We start from the raw sequence: 22,215 nt of genomic DNA on the forward strand, positions 1-22,215 counted from the left end.
GTTCCACGGAAGAAAGGCTACGTCACGTATGCTTGCTATTTTTTCAGTTTGGGAACTCAAGAAGGAAGGCAATAGCAATAAATTAGAAAACCCAATATCTCAACTGGCTGCTATTATTAAAAAATTACGGATTGGCTGAAAATTACTCACGTCAATCATACCATTGTCGCTCTTATTTTATTTCTTAGTTGTTGTGCTTACCCCTTCATCACCAAATGACTATGCAAAATATTCACCACATGAAAATATATAAGAAAACAGATGTTGCGTCTGAATCTTCAGAAAATTGAATCGTCCACACCTTTCAAAGAGTTGTAAAAGGTCAGTCTACTTATGATTGTAGAATAAATGAATATACTTCTAACATTAAGATTTTAATGAACTCTTAATGGAAAAAAACTATTGATTCAGACGAACATAGAGTAAATAATATTTAAGAGATTGGTCTTGATTGTATGAAATGCATAAAATCAAAAGTTAGGTGATCTCGTTTATTGGTGTTATTTTTTTAAAATTATTTTATTTGGTTAGGCAACATTCATAGAACTTCAAGTTATCAATTAATTAAATAAAAGGGGGAAGAAAATCAGAAGAGATTAATATAACATTATTGGTGTAGATGATTATGCTAATTGTACTTCGAACCTTTGTTTGATAGCTTCTGATTGGTTTACTCAGAGTTGAAAATTAATCCATCCACACCAGCAAAAGGATTATAAAAGGTCAATCTACTTAGGTACCTGCAATTGAGCTTAGATGAGATTATAATTGCAGGAAGTATCTTCCTTACTTTTGTGCTTTTTGGTGACTGCAAAGGAAGCTTTTTGAAATTATCAGCCGGTACAACTATGCTCAATAGAGGAGTTCCATCATAGGGAACTAACAAAGATGTTATTCAGCTCTTTTGCCACTTGATTTAGCCCAGGTTAGTAGTTCGAACTCTTCAAGTTGATAATTTTGAAGACCTAACCAAATGCTTGGTCAAAGAACTTAGCCCTAAACTTGAGGTATTGATGGAGGGTAAAAAAATTTTGGATGACTTTGCTAACTCTATAATTTGCATTAAACAAGAATTTTAGAGGCCTGAAGCCTATTGCATTCAAATATAAGATTTAAAATTTTAAGGCTGAAGGAACATCAAAGACAAATGAAATTGCATGTAGCAAAATTTGCAATTCCTACTTTAGTCTTTTCTCTTTCAAGCATGTTTCTTCATCTTCTTTACCATTTTGAATGGTTCCAGAAAGCAATCTTGCTTTAGATGTATGCTTTCCATTTATTTGTTATCTATTAGTCTCTGTTATTAATTGATCTAAATGTCTTTGTTATTAAATATTGATTTAAAGGTAATAAATGTACATATAGTCGCTATGAAGATCCTCTCTTGTGGGCCACAAACACTTTTAGCTTCTCTTTTTCATTTCATTATCACTTTCTCTCGGTCTTCTTTAATTTGTTTCATTTCTTTTCATATTTGAAATATTTTTAGTGCTGAAGTGGTTTCTATATATTGCTGTATTTTCTTTGTGTTCTTCTCCAATCTTGGCTTGTTAGATTCTATACACATTGAGTCAGAGCTTCTGAGTTATTCTCATCACAATGTAGGGATGTATAGCTTGAAAAAATGATATTTAGGAACTTCTCTAACATTGTGAAAACATTAGTTGATACCTCTTCTTAGATACTTGATTGGATTAACTATTTCATTAGAATCGATAATTATTATTTTGTGTATTCACTTTCTACGTTTTCCTTGTTGTATTTCATATTTATAGATTTAAATGTCGACTACACTAGAAAAATAATTGATGAAGGTGCTCCATGTATTATTCTTATTCTTGGCAGTAGTGTTTTGCAAGTTAGTTTGTATAGTATGGAATATGGACTTGTGACTAAAATTATGTTCTCTATCTGGTGTAAATAATTTCATGGAGAAGATAATTCTGGTTCTCCTTATTGTTGTATGTATTAGTTACTAATTAAATTTTTGCCTGTTGTGCAAGACACTTTGATCTTGGAGCTGAGTATGGAAGTGGAAGTGAGCGAAATTTGGGTTGTCAAGGGTCTCACGTCTTGGTGAATTTTTTAATATTGCTTTTAAAAATTTTGTACATTTCTTTCAGGTTCTTCTCTGTGCATATTAAATGAAGAGAACGGTAAGAAAGTGAGAGTTGTAATTGCTAAAAACATTGAGAAGATTCATTAGCAAAGGCGGAATGAGAATTATGCCTCTATATTTCATGGTTGATGAGGAAACAGAAATCATGAAAATTGTTAAAATTGAATTTATCCTTTATTCATCTACAGAGTCGATCCATTTCTCATTTTTAACCCTCTTGAACTTTTTCTTTTTAAGAACCAAAAAGATTTGTGCCAAAATAGCATATGCCAAGAAGAACAAAAGTTCAAATGAGCGAAAAAAATTTAAAGCGAAAGCATTGTGCCAACTTGTATATCCATATATGTATGGGAGTTTAGTACTTCTTTTTCTAAGTGTGAAGGTTTCTGGGTATTTTAGCAATAAACTTTTTCCTTTTAATAAGCATATTTTAAAATATTACACTTCAAGTGCTGCTACGGTTCATCCAATTAAATTGGAAAAATAGTATTCTCTTAGCTTCTCATATCATATGTACATTTGATCTAAGATACCATTACTTCTGACATAGATGCAATCAAATATTATCAAAATAATAGACAAATAAAAGTTTGATTTTTCTTTTAAGTCGTTTCATAATTTCAAGGATACACCAAACAACATGTTGGGCCCATGCTAACACGGGCCATGCACATCTAGTAATTAGATAGAAGGCTCATAATATTATCAAAATTTATGAATTGAAGGGTTGCTTTTGTAGGTCTCTTTCTTTTTGTGGAGCCTATGAAAATATAAAATTCTTATTGAGAAAGTATTATCTAGGATTGGCATCTCTATATATGATGATATCTAGATGTCTGTGCTGCAGAGATCCTCATCAAGAAACGTCTCTCACGTAGCCAAAACATGGAGTTTTTTACATCAGCTCGGATCCAGGCATCCGGTTCCTTTAATTTTGTACAAGTTCATCAAGCAGCAGTGATCAAATGGTGGACTATTGATTGCCCATACAAGCTCAAGCCAATATTGAAAGCAGATTCTACTCTTATTTTAAGGCAGCTCTGAAAAAGAAGAAACATAGTAATGCATGGACGTACGTACAGTGTTTACTTAAAAGATTAACATATATTTTGGCCAAAGTAAGGTATTGTTGGCTTCAAAACATTCACTGGCCTCAGATATTCTTTGTAGGCTATAGGCGTAAGGTTATCTGTAAAGTGGTGAAATGGAATGGAGGGCTGGTTAAGATCTGGTGCATGCTCAAGACTGAAGCAAGGAGGATACAAGATGGTTCAAATATCATAGCTGAATTCTGCATTTTTAACCACCTAGTTCCAGTAGTGATGGCAACTGATCCAATGGCCATGAATAAGATTCTTGATGGAATATTAGTACGGTGGTGAATGAGATAAACATATTAAGAAGGGGAGGCAATATGTGCTAGTGAAACGTGTGTTAAGAGAAGATACCTTACAATTTTCTTCATTTTAGATTCTAAACATTGACAAGACATGAATTAGCTAGGACGATCAAAATCAGTCATACAATCCTATAGTTGATCGATTTCAGCACGTATTCAACAACATCAAACTTCATCAAATAGAGAGTTTTAAGTTTCAAATTCAAAAGGTTGATCCGATCCTGCATATTCGCTAGTTTGATACATACAACTCTTCAGGGCCTCTCTATTTTCATTGTTTCATAACTCACAGTTTCTCATTTTACTTCATCCTTGATGAGAGTTTTGTGGGGGTGTTAGATGGCATCAAGTCAAGGCCCTTGGATCTGCAATGTGTTTTTTATATTATGTTATTAGATAGAGCATACCAAATGACAGGATGGCATTGTAGTTGCTTTTCCGTTTTCTGCTTTTCTGTTGGTTTTATTGAATTGCTGCTAAGAGCCATTAAAGAGAGCTCAAGGAAACGAGTAAATATGTTGAGTCCATTTATTTATATTATTGATAACAGGCAAAAGTAGTTTTGCATATGAAACGGTAGGAAGGACAGTTTCTGTGAACAATTTTACCAAATTATCGATCAACAAGTGACCCATGCTTAAGGTTCACCCTGCATGAGCGTTTGACACCACAGGATTTCACAAACGCTCACCAATGATGGATTCATACCATCATCTCCACTGCAGCATATTTGAGTATCATTTGTATCATAACAGACGACAGTACCCATTCCTGGACTATGCATTTGACCAGAATCATCGAAACAGAGAACTGCTCAAGGTCTAAGTACTACAGGGCCCAGAGGCAACAAATCAAACCCAACAGATAGAAAGTAAGGACCTAGGTACGACAAGCTGCAGACAAAATTAATATGCAGAAAACAGCGGATCATTTTTTTATGAAGTTAAGGAGATAAATTGACATGAAGATCCCTTCATCCAATTTCCTGTTTTTCCTTTCTTCAGCTTATCTAAAGGTAGGGAAACAATTTCTAGCATGAACTTACACATGTATCCTAAGTACCTCAGTAAATATTGGCTCTACAAAATTCAGCAGCCATCAAAAAATGGCAAAATACTCCCTGAGCCAAGATAGATGCTCAGCAGCAACACTACTTTTAATATATACCATAGAGAAGTTCAATTATTTTAATGATTAGTAAACCACCTCACTTAAAACTCTGCATAGCACTGCGGCTTCTTGTGAGAAGAGAAGCACCACTGCCTGCAAAATTCCACCCAAACACGCTACCAAAACCAGAGTTCTCATTGCTCCTCTGTTCTGAGGTGAAAACAGCATTGGAAACCTGAGGGCTGCTTTCACTTGACACTTGGACTACATCTGATATACCTCCAAGCTCCTAAAGAGACGAAAACAAAAAGGAACTAATTTCAGAACTGCATAGCCATGGTTAAAGTTTAGAACTCAAAAGAAAATTATTACTACCTTAAGGCCTGAGGCAGATACAGCACCATGCAAAGGACGCTGCAAAAGTTTAAAAGAGGATTAGTTCTTTTAATTAGAAGTCGAAGATAATAAAGAGTTTTATCAGAAACACCTTCAACTAATCCTTTTTGTTGAACACCAAAATTGGAAACAGCAGGTTTCAAAGATACTGAGACCGTTTTTGCTTTCATCATGGTGCAAGCCAAATTAACACACCAACAATTTATAGCTAGCATATTATCCAGCTCCAACAAACTATTGGAAGACCTTAACTTCTGAAGTATTCTGACTGTTCAGACCAAGGTTGAAAATACTTCTATAAGCTACTTACACTCTGGGAAGGCCCCAGTGTCGTGGTGTATCCAGTCGAAGCTAAGTTAGAATTTTGCTAGCAAAAACACTGCTATAAAGCTAATAAACTCTTAAATGGGGCACTAAATCACTGCCAAGACTAACCAACTAACTAACCTTCGGAGATACACTAGAAGCAGATGGAGATGATGATTCGACTGATAAACTTGGAGGCAAAGACCCAGCCTGCAGAAGAAAATCAAGAAAGCAAAATGCAGGTTATTACTAGACAGTGCATAGTTATCACAAGATTGGCATGCAAAAGAACTGAAAACCCAATATAAAAAGTAAAGAAATCAATCTACAATGTAAAATTTGCCAGGTCTATGAATCTGTTTATACAAAGGCAGCATAGTCAGCCTGTCCACATGACTGAAGACATGCTTTGACAAGTCATAACCAATTTGGTCTTGCAATATAAGTAGATAATTTAACTTTTTAAACTCCCCAGGAGAGGAATACCATAAAAAGACAGACAAACAAGAGAAGGAAGAAGAACTAGGTCTGCTGCACGATAAGCCCTTCTAACTATAAACAATGAAACTATTGACCCAGCAATGTAAAAATAGTTTCAGTCTCTACCCGTGCTGAGGAAGCTACTGATGGTAATTCAAGGGCAGGTCTAGATGAGCTAGATGGAGGTGCCTACACATTGAAAACACTATAGTTAGAAGAAAAACATAGGGAAAAAAGATATCAAACATTAAGACAAGTCATACCTCAATCTGCTCCTTGGGTCTACTAGTTTCAATGCTCCTCGCAAAAGAAAGCAGCTTTCCCACACCATAGTTTGTTTCATTCTACACAACAGATCATAATACCACCATGACTATAACATGGACATAATTTAAGCTAAATCAAAATTATGAAATTAGCAAAGACAATTCAAGTACCTGTCTCCCTTCAATTCTACTAATTTTTGTCTCCTGGTCATATAAGAAAAGGCGGTTTTCAGTTCCACAAGACAATCAAATTTTGCTAACAAAAGTAGAGCTGTATAAAGCCCTAATGTAACCGAATGAAGTGAAAAACACGCAATATGAGAGCAAAAACCTTCTGTGTAAGAAGAAAAGCTTAATTGGCACAATAAAGTGAAAACAAAATACATATGGAAATGCTGATGGATGGAAGATCTTCTCACCAATGATTGGACAACAAGATGAACTGACTGGACATCCTCACCAAATGTTCTCACTTTTCCTCGAATTTCAGAAACCTATACATTTAATGATGCTGCATCAATTCCAAGAAATCTCAAAGCTTCAACTTAACTAAATGTACAAGCCATTATTGGTCTCACCTCGTCTCTCGTTGCAGCAGTATTATCCACACAATCATCAATTTTAGTATCCACGCGATCAATTCGTGAAGCTAAATGGCGCTTTGTGGCCTGGCAACATAAAGGAACAAAATAAATTTTGAAGACACTAAAACATAGAAGAAAAGGTAAAGTATCTCATGGAACATAAATATTACACCAGGCAAGCAAGCAATGGCCATAGTCTTAACAGACATCTCTCCAGCACGCTTAGGGGTCGTTTCGTACAAAGATTAATAACGGAAGGGTTAGTAATGCATGGATTAGTAGTGCAAGGATTAGTAATGCAGGGTTTATTTTTTACCAAGTGTTTGGTTCATTGCTTCCCACCTCATCTTGTGTTTTTGGATTATATAGAAAGCTTAATTCCAATTATACCCTTGAATTATTATGGCATTTTCTATTTCATGTAATTGGGTCAAGGTAGAAAATTGCTAGACAATATTATTTTTTTATGGCCTTCTAACTAGCTAGGAGAAAAACAATTTTGTTCACATGTTTGCTATTTTCTCACTTGAATGGTTTAAGGGTAAATAATTGTCGTCTTAATAAATTGATCAATCACAAAACATCAATTTTCAATTTAAAAAAATAGAACATCAACTTTTAAAACCGAAAAGATGGTAAGCAATCGTAAAATCGAATAAACCATCTACATTTACACATAAAAATTGCAAGTTGTAGATTTAATATGTATGCAATTTTATAAATTGTTCAAAATACAAATAATTAGAAAAACATATATATATCAACAAATAATACATTCAATTAAGATTACAAACGTCATGTAGTAATATATTTGCTTTTTCAATTATTAAATATTAAACAACTCACATTTCAAATATTATATTGATTTGTATTGGATTTATTTAACAACAAACAACTCTCTCTAAATAATAAAATTTGTAACCTAATTTATTTAAATAAATTTACTAGTACAAATATAAAACATAAATCAAGAAAATAAACAAAATGATTAAAAGGATTTGAAGGATATTTTTATCTTTACATAGATTAACCTCATGGTATTAAATCTCATGTATTACTAATACCACCAAATGAGAGGTATTAGTTATACATCCTAGTAGGGTGACCTAAAATTTCTACCAAAAATAGTACTAAATAATGTCATACATAATCTATGGACTATTTCTCGTAATACTCCTTACCAAACGACCCCTTACTAACTACCCTCATCACCAGGGGATAGACAACACAAGTACATTGGACCTATTGCATAATTACGAAAGTGAGCAAACCTTGGGCATCTTTTATGTGATAGCCACATGCAGAATGACCTGAACCATGCAGTTCATTTTTCTTTCTTTTTTCTTTTTTCTTTTTTTCACGAGTCACGGTAGATAACTCTGGGTCATGAGTCAGCTGCAGAAAATTCTATAATGGTAAAATATTCAAGGCTCATGCAGTCATTCATGCTTAATAAACTGCTACTTGTAAGTTAACAAGGCCTAGTGCCATATGTCAATGAGCACACATACACAATAGCTGTCTAGATATTAGAAGTGAAATCATGCCAATAATCACCAATTTGAGAGCACTACACCTTTTTACGAAAACCAACAGAATAAGGAGTCATTGTAGGAATGCTACCCAAGGGTTTATCCTAGTGGTCAATGAATGGGTTGAGAACAATGAAGCTTCAAGTTCAAATCTCAGGTGACACAAAAATACTAGATGATTTCTTCCCATTTATCCAAAGCATTGATAAACAGAGTTATTGGCACATGTGCTGACGAGAGGCACCAGGTACCCATGGAATTGGTTGAGGTACGCACTAACTGGTCCGCACACCACGATTATCAAAAGAAAAAGGTCTATAGTATGAATGTCAAATTCCTAGGCTGATGAGTATTCTGTTGTGAAAAGGCAGTTTCACAAGTGTCATTTCAGGGCCCGAAGTTGGGAGGTAACCATCCTAGCTTGATGACTATTTTCATCAACAAGAGATATGTAACACACAAACAGAGAAGTGCAACCTCAATTGTGAAGTTCAAGATGCGTGGACACAGAGCTGCCACAAAGAACGGTCTGAATTCACCACTGCGTATACAAACTAAGGTAATAACCCTTGGAAACTTTCCAATGGCATTGGACTTGCACCAAGCACACAATATCCACTTCACTAATATGGTACATGGCAATTTCACAATGTAACTATTGTCCAACTCACTCTGAGTTTCACATGTTTGAATATACTAGTTTCTGGGTACGCACTTTGCACGTGTCCTCCATATCAATTAAAAACAACTTTAAAAAATTACATAAATGTTATTAAATAATGTGTTTTTTTTTTTTTTTGATGACAAGGGAAACCCGCAGCCACTACCCTTTGGGTGCGCACAGGGTAAAACCCCCGCTCCTATGCAATAGCTCGCAAACCACATAGGAGAGGTAACCCGCACTAGGCAAGCCTGGTGCGACGAGCTCGACCCAGAAGGCAAACCCCTTGCTTTCGCTGGCAAGGGGTTTCGAACTTGAGACCTCCAACATGGAAGTCCCAAGCTCAAACTACTGGGCCACCCCGAAGGGTTTGAATTATAGAATATTAATAAATGGGTAAATTCCCAAAAATGGTGAACATCGAACTCATCTAGCTAAGCTCAATAAGGAGAAATCCTACCTAACAGAAGTACATATATGCCTTACTGTGATTTCTGAGGACTTCTATGGGATTATATTAAGAAAATTGTTGTTACTTTTTGTGACCTTACACTGAAAACAAATTAATAACACAAATAAATTCATCATGATTCTTCGAAAAATTGTCAAATAACACAAAAGAAATTTTGAATCTTTAGGTCTATTAGAATTAGAAATGAATGAAGTTGGCTCTATAGCTCCTAAAAATTGATAAGCAACAATGTGAAGTTCTAAAATGACCAACCTGAAAACAAAGAAGTAACACAAAAATACGTTTATCACGAACCTTCAAATATTTGTCAAATAACACAAAGAACAAATATAATATGAAAATAATTATACTTCATGATCTCAATATATTATAATCCTAAGCATCGGGAACTATGAAGTATTATCACTGTAAACCTTATAATAGATCAAGTGGTTAATGAGATTTTATTTGAAAGATTCTAACAACATTGTCTTTCCTTTTTCATAATGATAAAAAAAAAAGTTAAAAATTAGTACAGTATCATAATTAATTTAGACTACACCTCTATTCAACCTTTGTAATTATGTCTGGTCTTTTAAGCCCCTTGTATAAGCTTGTGTAGAAATTAATTTTACCATGTTACTTTCAGCTCCCAAGGTTTTAGCTACCCACTTGTTTCCTCTTCCCTCTTTCTCCGTGTATTCTCTAATGTTAAGAAGCTTACAAGTTACAACTCCCCTAACACTGCTACTTGAATTGAACTGGCATTATAGATGAATCCATTCAGATTGACTACCGGTAAATTCACTATCATGTATTTACAACACCTAAAATGTAGAATAACACGTGCATTAAATGAAGTACTTTCGACCCCACGAGCTAAATTTCGCTTCAAATAAATGTATATGACATGATAAAAGAAAGAACTTATAGTTATATTACATAGTTCAAGTAAGAAAATGATTTGTATAAAGTAAAATCTTAGTCGTTTTGAAAACCCTAAATACTAGGACATTCTACATAATATAAGGAAAGAATAAATAACCAAAATTTTACTCCTTCAACCTAATTTATGTGATACAATTTCCTTTTTAGTTTGTCCCAAAAGAATGATATTTTTCAATATTTAGAAATAATTAAACATTAAACCTTCTATTTTACCCTTAATAGATGATTTTAAGTCACAAATATTCTTTCTTAAATTTTGTGCACAATCAAAGTGCATCACATAAATTGGGACAGAGGGAGCAGTTGATTTCAAAGTCATAAAAATTAGAAAAACAATAAATTACAAGTGTACAATATGAAATCTATTTTTTATGAATAAAAAAGTCCAAAATTTTGTGTAGGGACTTTGTGCTTTTAGAATAGTATAGATAAGCACAGTAAATCACGAAAGAAGAACTTACAGAAATAGATGTGTATACACTCTCAAGCTGTTTGGTCACACTACCACATGCATCAGATAAGCTCCGCCTGGTCGCAAACATAAATTCAGGAAGCTTCCAACCCTACAAGCATGCAAGTCAATTCTAAGGTGCAGTCGTTGACAAAAAGACTCAGTTAGAAAACATTCAAGCCTATGGCATCCGAACTAGCAGGCAAATAATTTTAACTATTAACCTCCACCTCGTTTACCAATATAAATGTAAATATATTGCACCGAAGGGTGTGGCATAGTGATCAATGAAGTGGGTTGAGGACTGTGAGGTCTCAGGTTCAAATCCCAATAAAGACAAAACACTAAGTGATTTCTTCCCATATGTTCTAGGCTTGGTAGACAGGGTTACTTAGTACCTATTGCTGGTGGGAAATGACAGGTATCTCGTGGAATTAGTCGAGGTGCGCGGAAGCTGGTTCGGACACCACGGTTATAAAAACATTTTTTCTTTTAAAAAAAAAATTATATATATATGGGGGGCTGCACATTTGACTAAAATCATATACCTAAGATAGGCTATGACAATTGCCTTTTGATTCAACAATTTGTTTGAAAGGCATAGTTTAGGAACAATAAACTCTTGGGAGCAAGGAAACAATCTGTACTCAATCACTCAATTCCTTGAGATAAGGACGGTGTGGTCGATCGTCAAATGGAGGGTAGTTACATGAATTAGAAGACATAATTTGTGCATCCACCATTATCATGACATACAGTTCCATCTAGCAGAAAGAAATAAAAGGTGTTACCTTCCACCAAATATAGCCATACCCCATCACCACAACAACAATGATTATAGTATATCTGCTAGAACCTGAATAGAATTTAAAAAACAAGTTAAATGCGTAAAATACAATCACAAATATCATTGGTCACTGCAAGAAGTAATGCTATAAATGAAGCAGAATGGAAGAGTATTACAGGTAAGGAGATTTTAATTTGCAAGGCATGTGGTACACTGACAATGAGACCACGATTTGTCTTGGCAAATTAAGAAAATGACAATAAATATGTCCTAAGACACTCCTGTCATAAAGGTCCTGTTGTTTCCATCAGAAGACAAACGAGTCTTTAATTGCTTCCATATACAACTAATGATATGTAGTAACAAAAACCTGATCCACTTGATGTCACAATTGTAACAGATCTATTTGAAGCCAAGAGTTGCAGCTCCTGCCGTAAGCTATTAACCTGTAAAGAAAATCACTCTTTAAAAAAAGTTCTTGTTTCCAGAGCAGCAGGTATGCTGATATTAGAAATCAATTACACCACTCTTTTTTGTTAAGGAACAAACATTGACACTTGTAGAAAAGGAGTGATAATGTAAAGCAACTATGCAAAGCACAAATAATTATTTGTAACACTCACCGGTGTTCTTTTTCTTTTGAGCTGCACAAGCATTATATTGAACAATATACAAGGATGGTTTAGAGAAGAAGGGAATCAACAAAATCTGTTTTAGTGAATGTAAGTTATGTGATCTCCAACTCCCAATAATGTTAAATTCTATGAACTGCCAACCCCAAACCCCAAGACCTGCATATTCAAGCTTGACTTCAAACAACAACAACAACATGCCCAGTGAGATCCCACTAGGTGGGGTCTGGGGAGGGTAAATTGTACGCAGACCTTGCCACTACCTCGTGGAGGTAGAGAGGCTGTTTCCGGGAGACCCTCAGCTCAAGAACAACAAATCTAAGTGACAGGAGAGATATATATAGAACATAGCAGCCAATACAAACGCTAGCGTATAATCAACAAATGAGACAGTAACAACAAGAAAGTAATGCGATGCATGAAACGCAGTAAACATCATAAGGCAAGGTCTACTCCAAACTCTAGCAACCCATACCCTTGCAAGAGAAAACAACACGCTAGCCTTACTAACCTACAACCTTAATACAAGACCTCCACTCCTTCCTATCTAGAGTCATGTCCTCGGTAATGTGAAGCATAGCCAAGTCTTGTCTAATCACCTCCTCCCAATACTTCTTGGGCCTACCTCTACCCCTCCGCGTACCCTCTACCACCATTACCTCGCACCTCCTCACTGGGGCGTCTGCGCTCCGTCTCTTCACATGTCCAAACCATCTCAGTCTCGCTTCCCTCAACTTGTCCACCACAGAGGCCACTCCCACCTTCTCCCGGATAACCTCATTCCTAATCCTGTCGCTCCTAGTGTGCCCACACATCCATCTCAACATCCTCATCTCCGCAACATGCATTTTATGGACGTGTGCGTTCTTGACTGGCCAACACTCCGCTCCATACAGCAAGGCCGGTCTAACTACCACTCTGTAAAACTTACCTTTAAGTTTCGGTGGAATTTTCTTATCACACAATACTCCAGAGGCAAGCCTCCATTTCATCCAAGCAGCCCCAATGCGATGTGTGACATCATCGTCGATGTCACCACTCCCTTGGATTACAGCCCCAAGATACTTAAAACTTTCCTTCTTAGGAATGATTTGTGCGGCAAGTCTCACTTCCACATCTGTTTCATCCACCACATCACTGAATTTGCACCCCAAATATTCTGTTTTGGTCCTACTCAGCCTGAACCCTTTGGACTCCAGCGTTTCTCTCCAGACCTCCAACCGCGCATTAACTCTGTCCCGCGTCTCATCAATCAGTACTATGTCATCCGCAAATAACATACACCATGGGACCTTCTCCTGAATGGACCGCGTCAACTCGTCCATCACCAAAGCAAATAGGAAAGGGCTTAGGACTGATCCCTGATGCAGCCCCATCTCAACTGAGAAATGTTCTGAGTCTCCTCCAACCGTTCTAACCCGAGTCTTGGCTCCACCGTACAAGTCCTTTATCGCCCTAATATACATCATCGGGACTCCTTTAGACTCCAAGCACCTCCAGAGGACATTCCTCGGTACTTTGTCATAGGCCTTTTCAAGGTCAATGAACACCATATGTAGGTCTCTCTTCCTTTCTCTATATTTTTCTACCAGTCTACGCATAAGATGAATGGCTTCGGTAGTCGAACGTCCCGGCATGAATCCAAACTGATTCTCCGAGATGGACACCCCTCTTCTCACCCTCATCTCCACCACTCTCTCCCAGATCTTCATAGTATGGCTCAACAATTTGATACCCCTGTAGTTGTTACAGTTTTGGATATCACCCTTGTTTTTATACAACGGAACCATTGTACTCCACCTCCATTCTTCAGGCATTTTTGCTGTCTTAAAGATAACATTAAACAGCCCAGTTAACCACTCTATGCCCGCTTTGCCCATGTTCTTCCAAAATTCTACCGGAATCTCATCGGGTCCGGTCGCTCTTCCCCTACTCATCCTACTAATAGCCCATATAACCTCCTCGGACCTAACACACCTACAGTATCCAAAATCCCGAAGTCTTTCAGAGTGTGCCAAATCACCCAACACAATGTCTGCTTCCCCTTTTTCATTTAAAAGTTTGTGAAAATAGCTTCGCCATCTTTGCTTGATAGCGGTCTCTTCCACCAGTATTTTGCCTTCCTCATCTTTGATACACTTCACTTGGTCCAAGTCGCGCGCCTTCCTCTCTCTTGCTTTTGCGAGCCTATACAATTTCTTATCCCCACCTTTGACCCCCAGTAGCATATAAAGTCAAGCTCCAAGGACAATCAAGCTTCACATTGATCTTGAGAGTTGAGCATGACTCGTGTCAATAAACTGAACGAGCTTAGAAATGAGTTCAAACTTGAACATCAATCCATGGGCATATTTTCAGGTCTGCTGGAAAATTCTAAGACTTTATAGCTTAAGCAAATTTTAGAATTGAATACAGTACATCAAAATGTTTTCCAAGTGTTGCAGAAAATTGGATAATGACCCTCAAATATATCTTTTTTTATTAAGGTAAACTTTCATTACATGACGGTCAAAAACATGCCCGTATACAAGGAGACTACCAAAAATTAGAAAACCTAACGAAAGTATTTTATTTTTCTACGAATGACACAGTGTTCTTTACAAACAAGAATCTCATAGATGCACCAAAAGGAAATAATGGATAAGAGGACATTCCTCAAGTGTACAAAATCCCTCTCTACTCTATTAAAAGCTCTATTATTCGTCTCTCTGTAAGGTCCACATGACTGCGTCTTCATCGTGGTGACTCGGTCATCTAAAAGTTCAGCTAAACAATGTTTCTTTCACAGTAGCGGGCATCAACTACTCAATTCCAAACCATAAACAAGATGCTATCCGACAATGCAAAAGGAGGTGATTTACGTCGTCCCCTGATTCTTTACACATGACGCACCAACTTACACAAGTAATCTTTCTCTTCCTCAAGTTTTTCGCCATCAAAATTACCCCTCTTGTAGTTAGCCAAGTGAAAAAAATACTTCTCAGTACCCTAGGGATCCACACTGTGATTTGTGGAAAAAATGACTCCTCCCTAATCAGAAGCTTCACATAACAGGACTTAACTGAAAAGCTAAGTTGTGTGGACTCTTCATTTTCAATGCCGCACCCATGTCGGATTCTCCAAAAATACACTACTTTTGGAGAATCTGGGCAGTCCGAGCAACATAACCGAAAAGATGTTGTTTTCCCTGGGCACCATCTCCATACATCTTGTCTATCCTGTCAAGTTGTTTGTTTGTGGAGCAACTTGACCAAATTCCTCAACCTCTCAAATTTGGAAGTTATTCCTAAAACCTCAAAAACAATGCACTTCTCCCCCTTGCATACTCCTTAACTGTTGGAGTTGCATCTCCTTTTGACATGAAATTTTGTACATGTTCGGAAAGGTTAATCTCAAGATGTTTCCGCATCATTTATGTCCCTGAAAACTCACTCTAATCCCCAACACCAAATCACATCAATTATACAACCTAAAAGAACTTATTTAATAGCATATATGTATATTTTTTATACTTCAATTTAAAAAAGGTAAGATGAATAATTCATGAACATAAGCATGTTTTACGCAAGCTCAATTTCTGAATGTGGGCTCAAACATGATCTTAAGTTCATGCGATGCAAGTAAATGTCTAGGCCAATGTCAAGCTTACTGAGCCTAGAGATCCTTATTCACAAAATAGCTCAAGTTAGCCAAACTCCTCTTTAATAAAATACTCCTTCAGATTATCAGCCCACATAGGTGATGAATCGAGAGAAAGATGATGTATGTATGTATGTAAGCATTCAAAATATATATAAAATAAAATGAGCCAAGCCAATAAATTTTCAGAGCAATGTTTGAAGTAAAGATTTTTTTCATCAACTTCCTTCACAACATGATAGCCCTAAAGATGAAAAGATTTCAAAATCTCATAATATACAATCAATTCATTCAACATGTTGTTTGTAGAGGACAATTCTTTACGTCGAAATCAAGTATTACATCTTAACCCAGTTCATGCTGAAATCTTGGTTCAACTCTTCGCTATGGGGGTAAAAGATGCCTCCGATTAGCTCAATAAATTATCCACCTCCCCCATTTCTCCTTCACCCCTACACTCTTGTCCAAGAAAAAAGCAAAACTAGAACAGGGGGCATTAACCAAGTAAGCCATATGCCTCAAGAAATGAGGCATGGACCTTTTTAACTTTGAAAACTGAAAACCATCTAGTAGTAAAATCCCCGCAAAGAAACTACTATTGCTGACACATATAAGTTGTCATTTTAATCAAATAACTGCATTAGGAGAAGGCATGAAGTGGTATTTTTGTTATAAGAGAGTTGTTATAAGAGCGACATCGGAATTGAGAAAATTTTAGCTCAAAATGCTAAATAAAATAGCTCTTGGTTCAAAATAATAGTTTCCACAATAATTATCATTATCTTCAATAACCATAATACCCTAGGAAAACAACAATCACAACATCATACTCGGTGAAATCCCACATGTGGGGTCTGGGGAGGGCAGAATGTACGCAGACCTAACCACTACCTCGTGGAGGTAGAGAGGCTGTTTTTGAAAGACCCTCGGCTCAGATGTAGCAATTCCAAAGACAAAGAAGAAAATATAGTGAGTCACAAGGAAACTGTGCAAAGTCTACAAGAAGGAAGCAACAACTACAACAAAATAGTGCAATACTTGAAACACAATACTAGAATAAAGTATTGCAAACAATAATAAATAATGATGGATATCAACCACCCTAAGCAAAACAACACTACCTACCTACTAACCTTCTACACTAATATGTGTCCTCCATACCTTTCAATCTTAAGGTCATGTCCTCGGTAATCTCATAATACTCTCGAAAAAAAATCAAGAAAAAGATGGCCCAAGACTTGGACAAATCATGTCTTCTCATCCAGAAAGCAATGATATTAATATCCTGGTTAAGATTAAATTGGGAAGACAACTTCTTTCCTAATAGCCTACATCTGTATCGACAAAATAACCTCCACAATCACCTAGCTAGATTGCAGGCTTCTATTGTCAAAGGTTCCTTGCCACATTTGTTTGGCAGTTTAACGAGATACTCCACATGCTGATTCATTCCTTTCTCATTACACCATTCATTGGGACTTTCCCACTGTGTACAACCTACTTTCCATCCTTCAGTTAGTAATCAAAATTTACTCCCAGATCTCATCCAAAGTTTAGTTCCACAAAATAACCAGCCAAAGAAAATGCTAAAGTTTTCTATGCTGATCAAAAGACGTCCTAATCTCCTCTCTCAGACTCTCATATGTGTCGTACACCTACTGACAAAATATTGTGTATGGCACACCCCAGATACGAATATCAATCTTCTATAATCCACGCCTTCTTCCTAATCCATCAAGAAACTTCCCAACCGAATTTCCAATTGTCAAGGATGACATGCAAACTTTAGCTTTACAAGAAATTTTAATCTTCTAACTCCAGCATAATCATAAAATGAACAAACTAAGAACAAACACAAATTCCAAAGATGAGTAAAACCATATGCACCAAACATGAACAAGCAAGAGAAACTGCAAAACCTGCTGCAGCAAGGAATCATTGCGTGGCTTTGGAGTTGAACTGGTTGATTTATCTTGTCGAATTTGCCTCAAGGCAATCTACAGTCAGAGGATACAATGTATTAGATTTAGCTCATTTCGAATTGACATGGTAGAGAAACTAAAAACAACACAACCAAAACTCTCAAAACACTAAACTGTGAATAACAACCAGACCTTAAATGCGCCGGAGAAAAAATCGGAGACATCTGGCAATCGTCCTTCCTTAGCAAGTACTGACCCAACAATGCCTGCACAAATTATGAGATACGTTATTCAACACCACCAATACCATTGCTATTACCTTATTAACTTTATTTTTTAACATATCAATTTTAGTTCCTAAAATGAATATTATGCAGAACAAAATAAAGTTGCAACTCTTAAAATGTCTTCAATAGTTCTTTCTCCCAATGTGAACTTCAGAAGTTGTATAAAACCACTATCATCTCCTCCAGCTATTCTCCTTCTGTCTTATTTTCACATCATACCCTGTTTTCCAAAACCTTCTACTCTTCTTCTTTGCTTAGGCATGAAAGACACACAAAAAGTAATAAAGGGTTATTGCACCCTGACTAGGGAAAGGGTATATGTATTATGACGTATTTGTTGTTTTCACATCTCAAATACGACAAAATAACTCTACTTTTGCATCAAAAAAGGCAGTAGATGTTTTATTTAAAGCTGACATTTCTAGGTCACAAACTTCTAGAAAAACTGATGAACTTCTGTTGCAAATAGGTATTCACATTTGGTAGTTGGTTAAAGTTATGGTACTAGTAATACAGGGATTAGTTATGATGAAACTATGTACATTATTTTAAGTCAGAACATGTATTAGTTATTCCATCAATAACACATGAATTCCCTCAGTAACTTAAACATTTATTAGTTATGCGAGTTTCTAAATTGCAAAACAAACAATGTATTAGGTGTATTGAATTTTATACATAACAAAAGATATTACTTATCCAGGCTCCTTACCGGCTACCAATCGACCCCTTAGGGTTTTAGTAAACCACTAAATTTGCAACTCAAAACTTGTGATACCAACAAAAGAGAACATAATACGCACAACACATGTAATTCGCCACCAAGAGTGTAAAGTATCAACTAAAATTCTAGCAATAGTCACTATCGACAATACAACAGAGCAAGAGAGTACGAACCAGCACCAACGAGGATAGTGAGCTTGCCGAGAGGTAGAGCCATGGAATTTCTCAGAATCGATCATGAAATAGAGAAAACCATTGATTTCTATTTGCAATGGCAGAGTTGCGTCGTGAGGTGAGAAATTACAATTGACAACTTGGAGAACAAGGCAGAGTCCTTGATCGAGAGATCAACCCTACTTTTGTGAAGCTTACTTTTAGGGGAAAAATATTGTTTAATTTATTTAATTAATTCATAAATATGAATAGAGTTTTGTATTTACGAAAAGGACCTGAGTGTTGGTTTTGGTACAAAATAGGAAGAATATTGTTTTATGCTTTGCAATTGCTGCCACCGGGAAGAATTGGCTGTGAAGGGGCTGAGCAGTCTAGAATTTTTTGGGCCTGGCCGGTTCCATATCGGGCCGGTCATGGGGCCGCTATTGTTTAATGGGACCTAGTTTAATTGTGGAAAAAATTATTAGAATATTAAATTTAAGATTTTAATTTACATAATATAAATATATTAACATTTGAATTACAAACATAATGTTAATTACAAATGTGACGATTTATTTATCTATATTATATTATATTAAAAGCTATTAATAGCATGAAGATCCTTAGAAATGTTACTTGAATTTTTTGTCATTGATTAAAAGAATTCGTTTTAGACAAAATAGTCTTTTCATCGTTTTCCTAAAAAATTATTGTATTTTAAAGTATTATTCTAATATTTAATATTTTGAAATTAATGAAATTTATAATTACCAAATCTTTACTAATTTGGAATAGGTAAGAACTCCTAATATAGTCTTGATTTATATAAGGACACTATTTAAATTTAAAATAGATTTGTAAGAGGTAAGAATTCCTGATATTTAGTACTTTAAATTTGACTAAAATTTTACTTTTAAAGTTATTATTTTATTTGAACTAAGTTAAAAGTCAAATCATTTATGACTTTAAATTCAATTAAATTAAACTCCATTATAATATGACTCAATTTTGAATATATATTTTTAATTTTAAAATCAAACATGTAAACCTCTTGTCTATAGAAATTCTTCACTTAAATTCTTTGAGTTATATTTATAATGACTAAGTATTTAGAGCACAATGAGCAACACATGTATTTAGATAGGATCAATGGGCGGGGGGCATGCATTTCTGCCGGCTGCCGCCCTATTTAAGTTGTCAATCAAAATTTCCTATTTTACAGTCTTCAATTGCCTAGAGTGTTTATAAAGGGTTGCATGTTTTCAATATATATAATTTAATGATCTGACCCATCGATGGCCCTCTAAAGTGGATACAAATTTTCACTTAGACCATTTAACTAACATTTTAAACACCTCATGTGGAGGTCTGTGATATCATTTTAACACTTTTTGTATATTTTTAAAACTAGCTTAAGTGTGTATCAAAACGCCTACGTGGAAAAATAAATTAATCAACATGTGACATGTGGAATTTTCTTTTATATTTTTTAAAAAACTCACTTTTACTTTCTTTTTTCTTCAGAATATCTAACCTCATTTTCTTATGCCTTTTAGTTCTTTATTTGTGTTATTCTTTTTCAAACCCATTAAAATTCATGTGTTCTTGTGCTATATAAAATTTTGATTCATTGTGTTAAATTCCTTAATTCCTCCTTTCTTGAAAATCGAAATGCAACTTGAAAGAAAAATAACAATATTATTTATATATGGTGAAGATGCAGACGGAGGAATAAAATGGGGATTTAGTTATAAATGCTATGGGAAATTGTTGTTCAAGGAGTGTAATAGCCTATTCCTCCAATTTTTGTTGTTAATGATCCAGAAATTTAGGGTAATTTGCAATAAGAAAACTGAAAATTAAGAGAAATTTTCATTATACTTGGGGGCAGAAGTTTTTTATTTAGTTGTAGTAGTAGAGCTTAAAATTTATGTGATTTGATTTTAAAAAGAAAAAAGAGTATCACAAATTCTTAGAAAATGATGATTGTCTTCTTTTTTTCTAGTGAGGTTGCTAAAGAAATTGACTCTGTTGACACCCAATTTTGGACATCCACAATATAAATTAATCATTGAGCTTCTTCAATTTCTAACGATTTAAAATAATTAGTTTTATAAAAATTTCAGAAATAAAATAAAATAAACATAGTTTGCAAGTTATGTTAAATAGTTTTGTCACTTTTTTTAATATATATGTTTTATATAGTTATGTATATAATTAATGCATTTTATGAGTATTCAAAAATCATCTCAAAAGATTTTATATTTTAAATACTTTATTAGCAAGGGTTATAATTTTGAATTAATGAATTTTATGAAATTCAAAATACTTTCAAGTTATTTTTAGAGTAATATTATCATTTTTAATAATTATAATAATTTTAAATAATAAATATGTATATTTTTTACAATCACGTTATTTTATAAATATTTGAAAATCATCACAAAGATTTTACATTTTATTTAAATATTTTATGACTTTAAGTTATAGTTTCGAGTTAATTAGTTTTTAATTAAACTAATTATTTTATAATAGAAATAATTATTATATTTCGTTAAGATTAAAAAGCTTGTTAATTAATTAATGTTAATTCGTCATATTTAAATTTTAACCGAATTTACTAATTAAATTTAATTCAGCTATTTTCTTAACCACACATGGCAAATTAATCCTTTTACCAATCTAAACCCAATTCAAAATCAATTTTGGGCCCAATTTCCTCCAACCCATTCCAACAATAGCAATACAATGTCATCAGTAATAGGCGACCCATCCTCAACATTCAGCAGTCCAATTCCATTCCAATTCATCCGACCCAAGCCCATTTCTTCACCCAAAATTATTCACCCTTTCGTTCCTCTGTTCACGCAAGAACAACAACAACAAACGCGTACAAACAATGCAGCAGCAATAGCCATACCCTACGACCCCTATACTCGTCTTTTTCACGTGACCAAGACGAAATCAAGACGCTTCAGTCCGGCAAAACCGAAAAAGTTGCGAACCCATAACCCTCGCCTGCAGAGTCCAACCACCCTCACGTCCCTTCTTCCCTTTTTTTCTAGGATTTTCTGAATCCCTTCACTGTTGCCTCAAAAAGAAACGGGCATATTCAAGTTCAGACGAATTTTACCCCCTAAATGACCCCAACTTCCCCTATAAATGATCCTTTACATTCAAGTGATTGGGAAAAGTTTTGAAATTGGGAGAAAACATGTTCTAGAGATTGGTTCTTAGACAATACTCCTTTTACATTCAAGGATTTTTAAAACAATTTTCTAATTCTAAGTTCTAAGAAAGGTTTCGTCTGAAGTTACTTTGAAATTCTTGGTTTGCTGCTCGAATCGAAGTTGTGCGAGAAGTCCT

The 22,215-nt window shown here is 35.1% G+C and overlaps 2 protein-coding genes across 3 annotated transcripts in view; one reads left to right on the forward strand and one right to left on the reverse strand.

Moving 5' to 3' along the window:
* The window catches only part of LOC125869149 (agamous-like MADS-box protein AGL9 homolog), a 594,250-nt gene that overhangs the window by 352,001 nt on the left and 220,034 nt on the right, over positions 1-22,215 (forward strand). The window lies entirely within an intron of this gene.
* Positions 4,403-19,171, reverse strand: LOC125869146 (uncharacterized). The gene is made up of 14 exons (XM_049549703.1): positions 18,868-19,171; positions 17,876-17,949; positions 17,681-17,758; positions 11,861-11,936; positions 11,495-11,559; positions 10,714-10,815; positions 6,655-6,744; positions 6,496-6,570; positions 6,248-6,280; positions 6,074-6,154; positions 5,937-5,999; positions 5,472-5,540; positions 5,004-5,042; positions 4,403-4,917 (listed from the first exon to the last, which is right to left on the reverse strand). Exons 1-14 carry the CDS (start codon positions 18,908-18,910, stop codon positions 4,726-4,728), a joined length of 1,080 nt encoding a protein of 359 aa, XP_049405660.1. The 5' UTR covers positions 18,911-19,171; the 3' UTR covers positions 4,403-4,725.

Source organism: Solanum stenotomum, chromosome 6, assembly GCF_019186545.1.
Source record: "Solanum stenotomum isolate F172 chromosome 6, ASM1918654v1, whole genome shotgun sequence".
Classification (NCBI taxonomy): domain Eukaryota; kingdom Viridiplantae; phylum Streptophyta; class Magnoliopsida; order Solanales; family Solanaceae; genus Solanum; species Solanum stenotomum.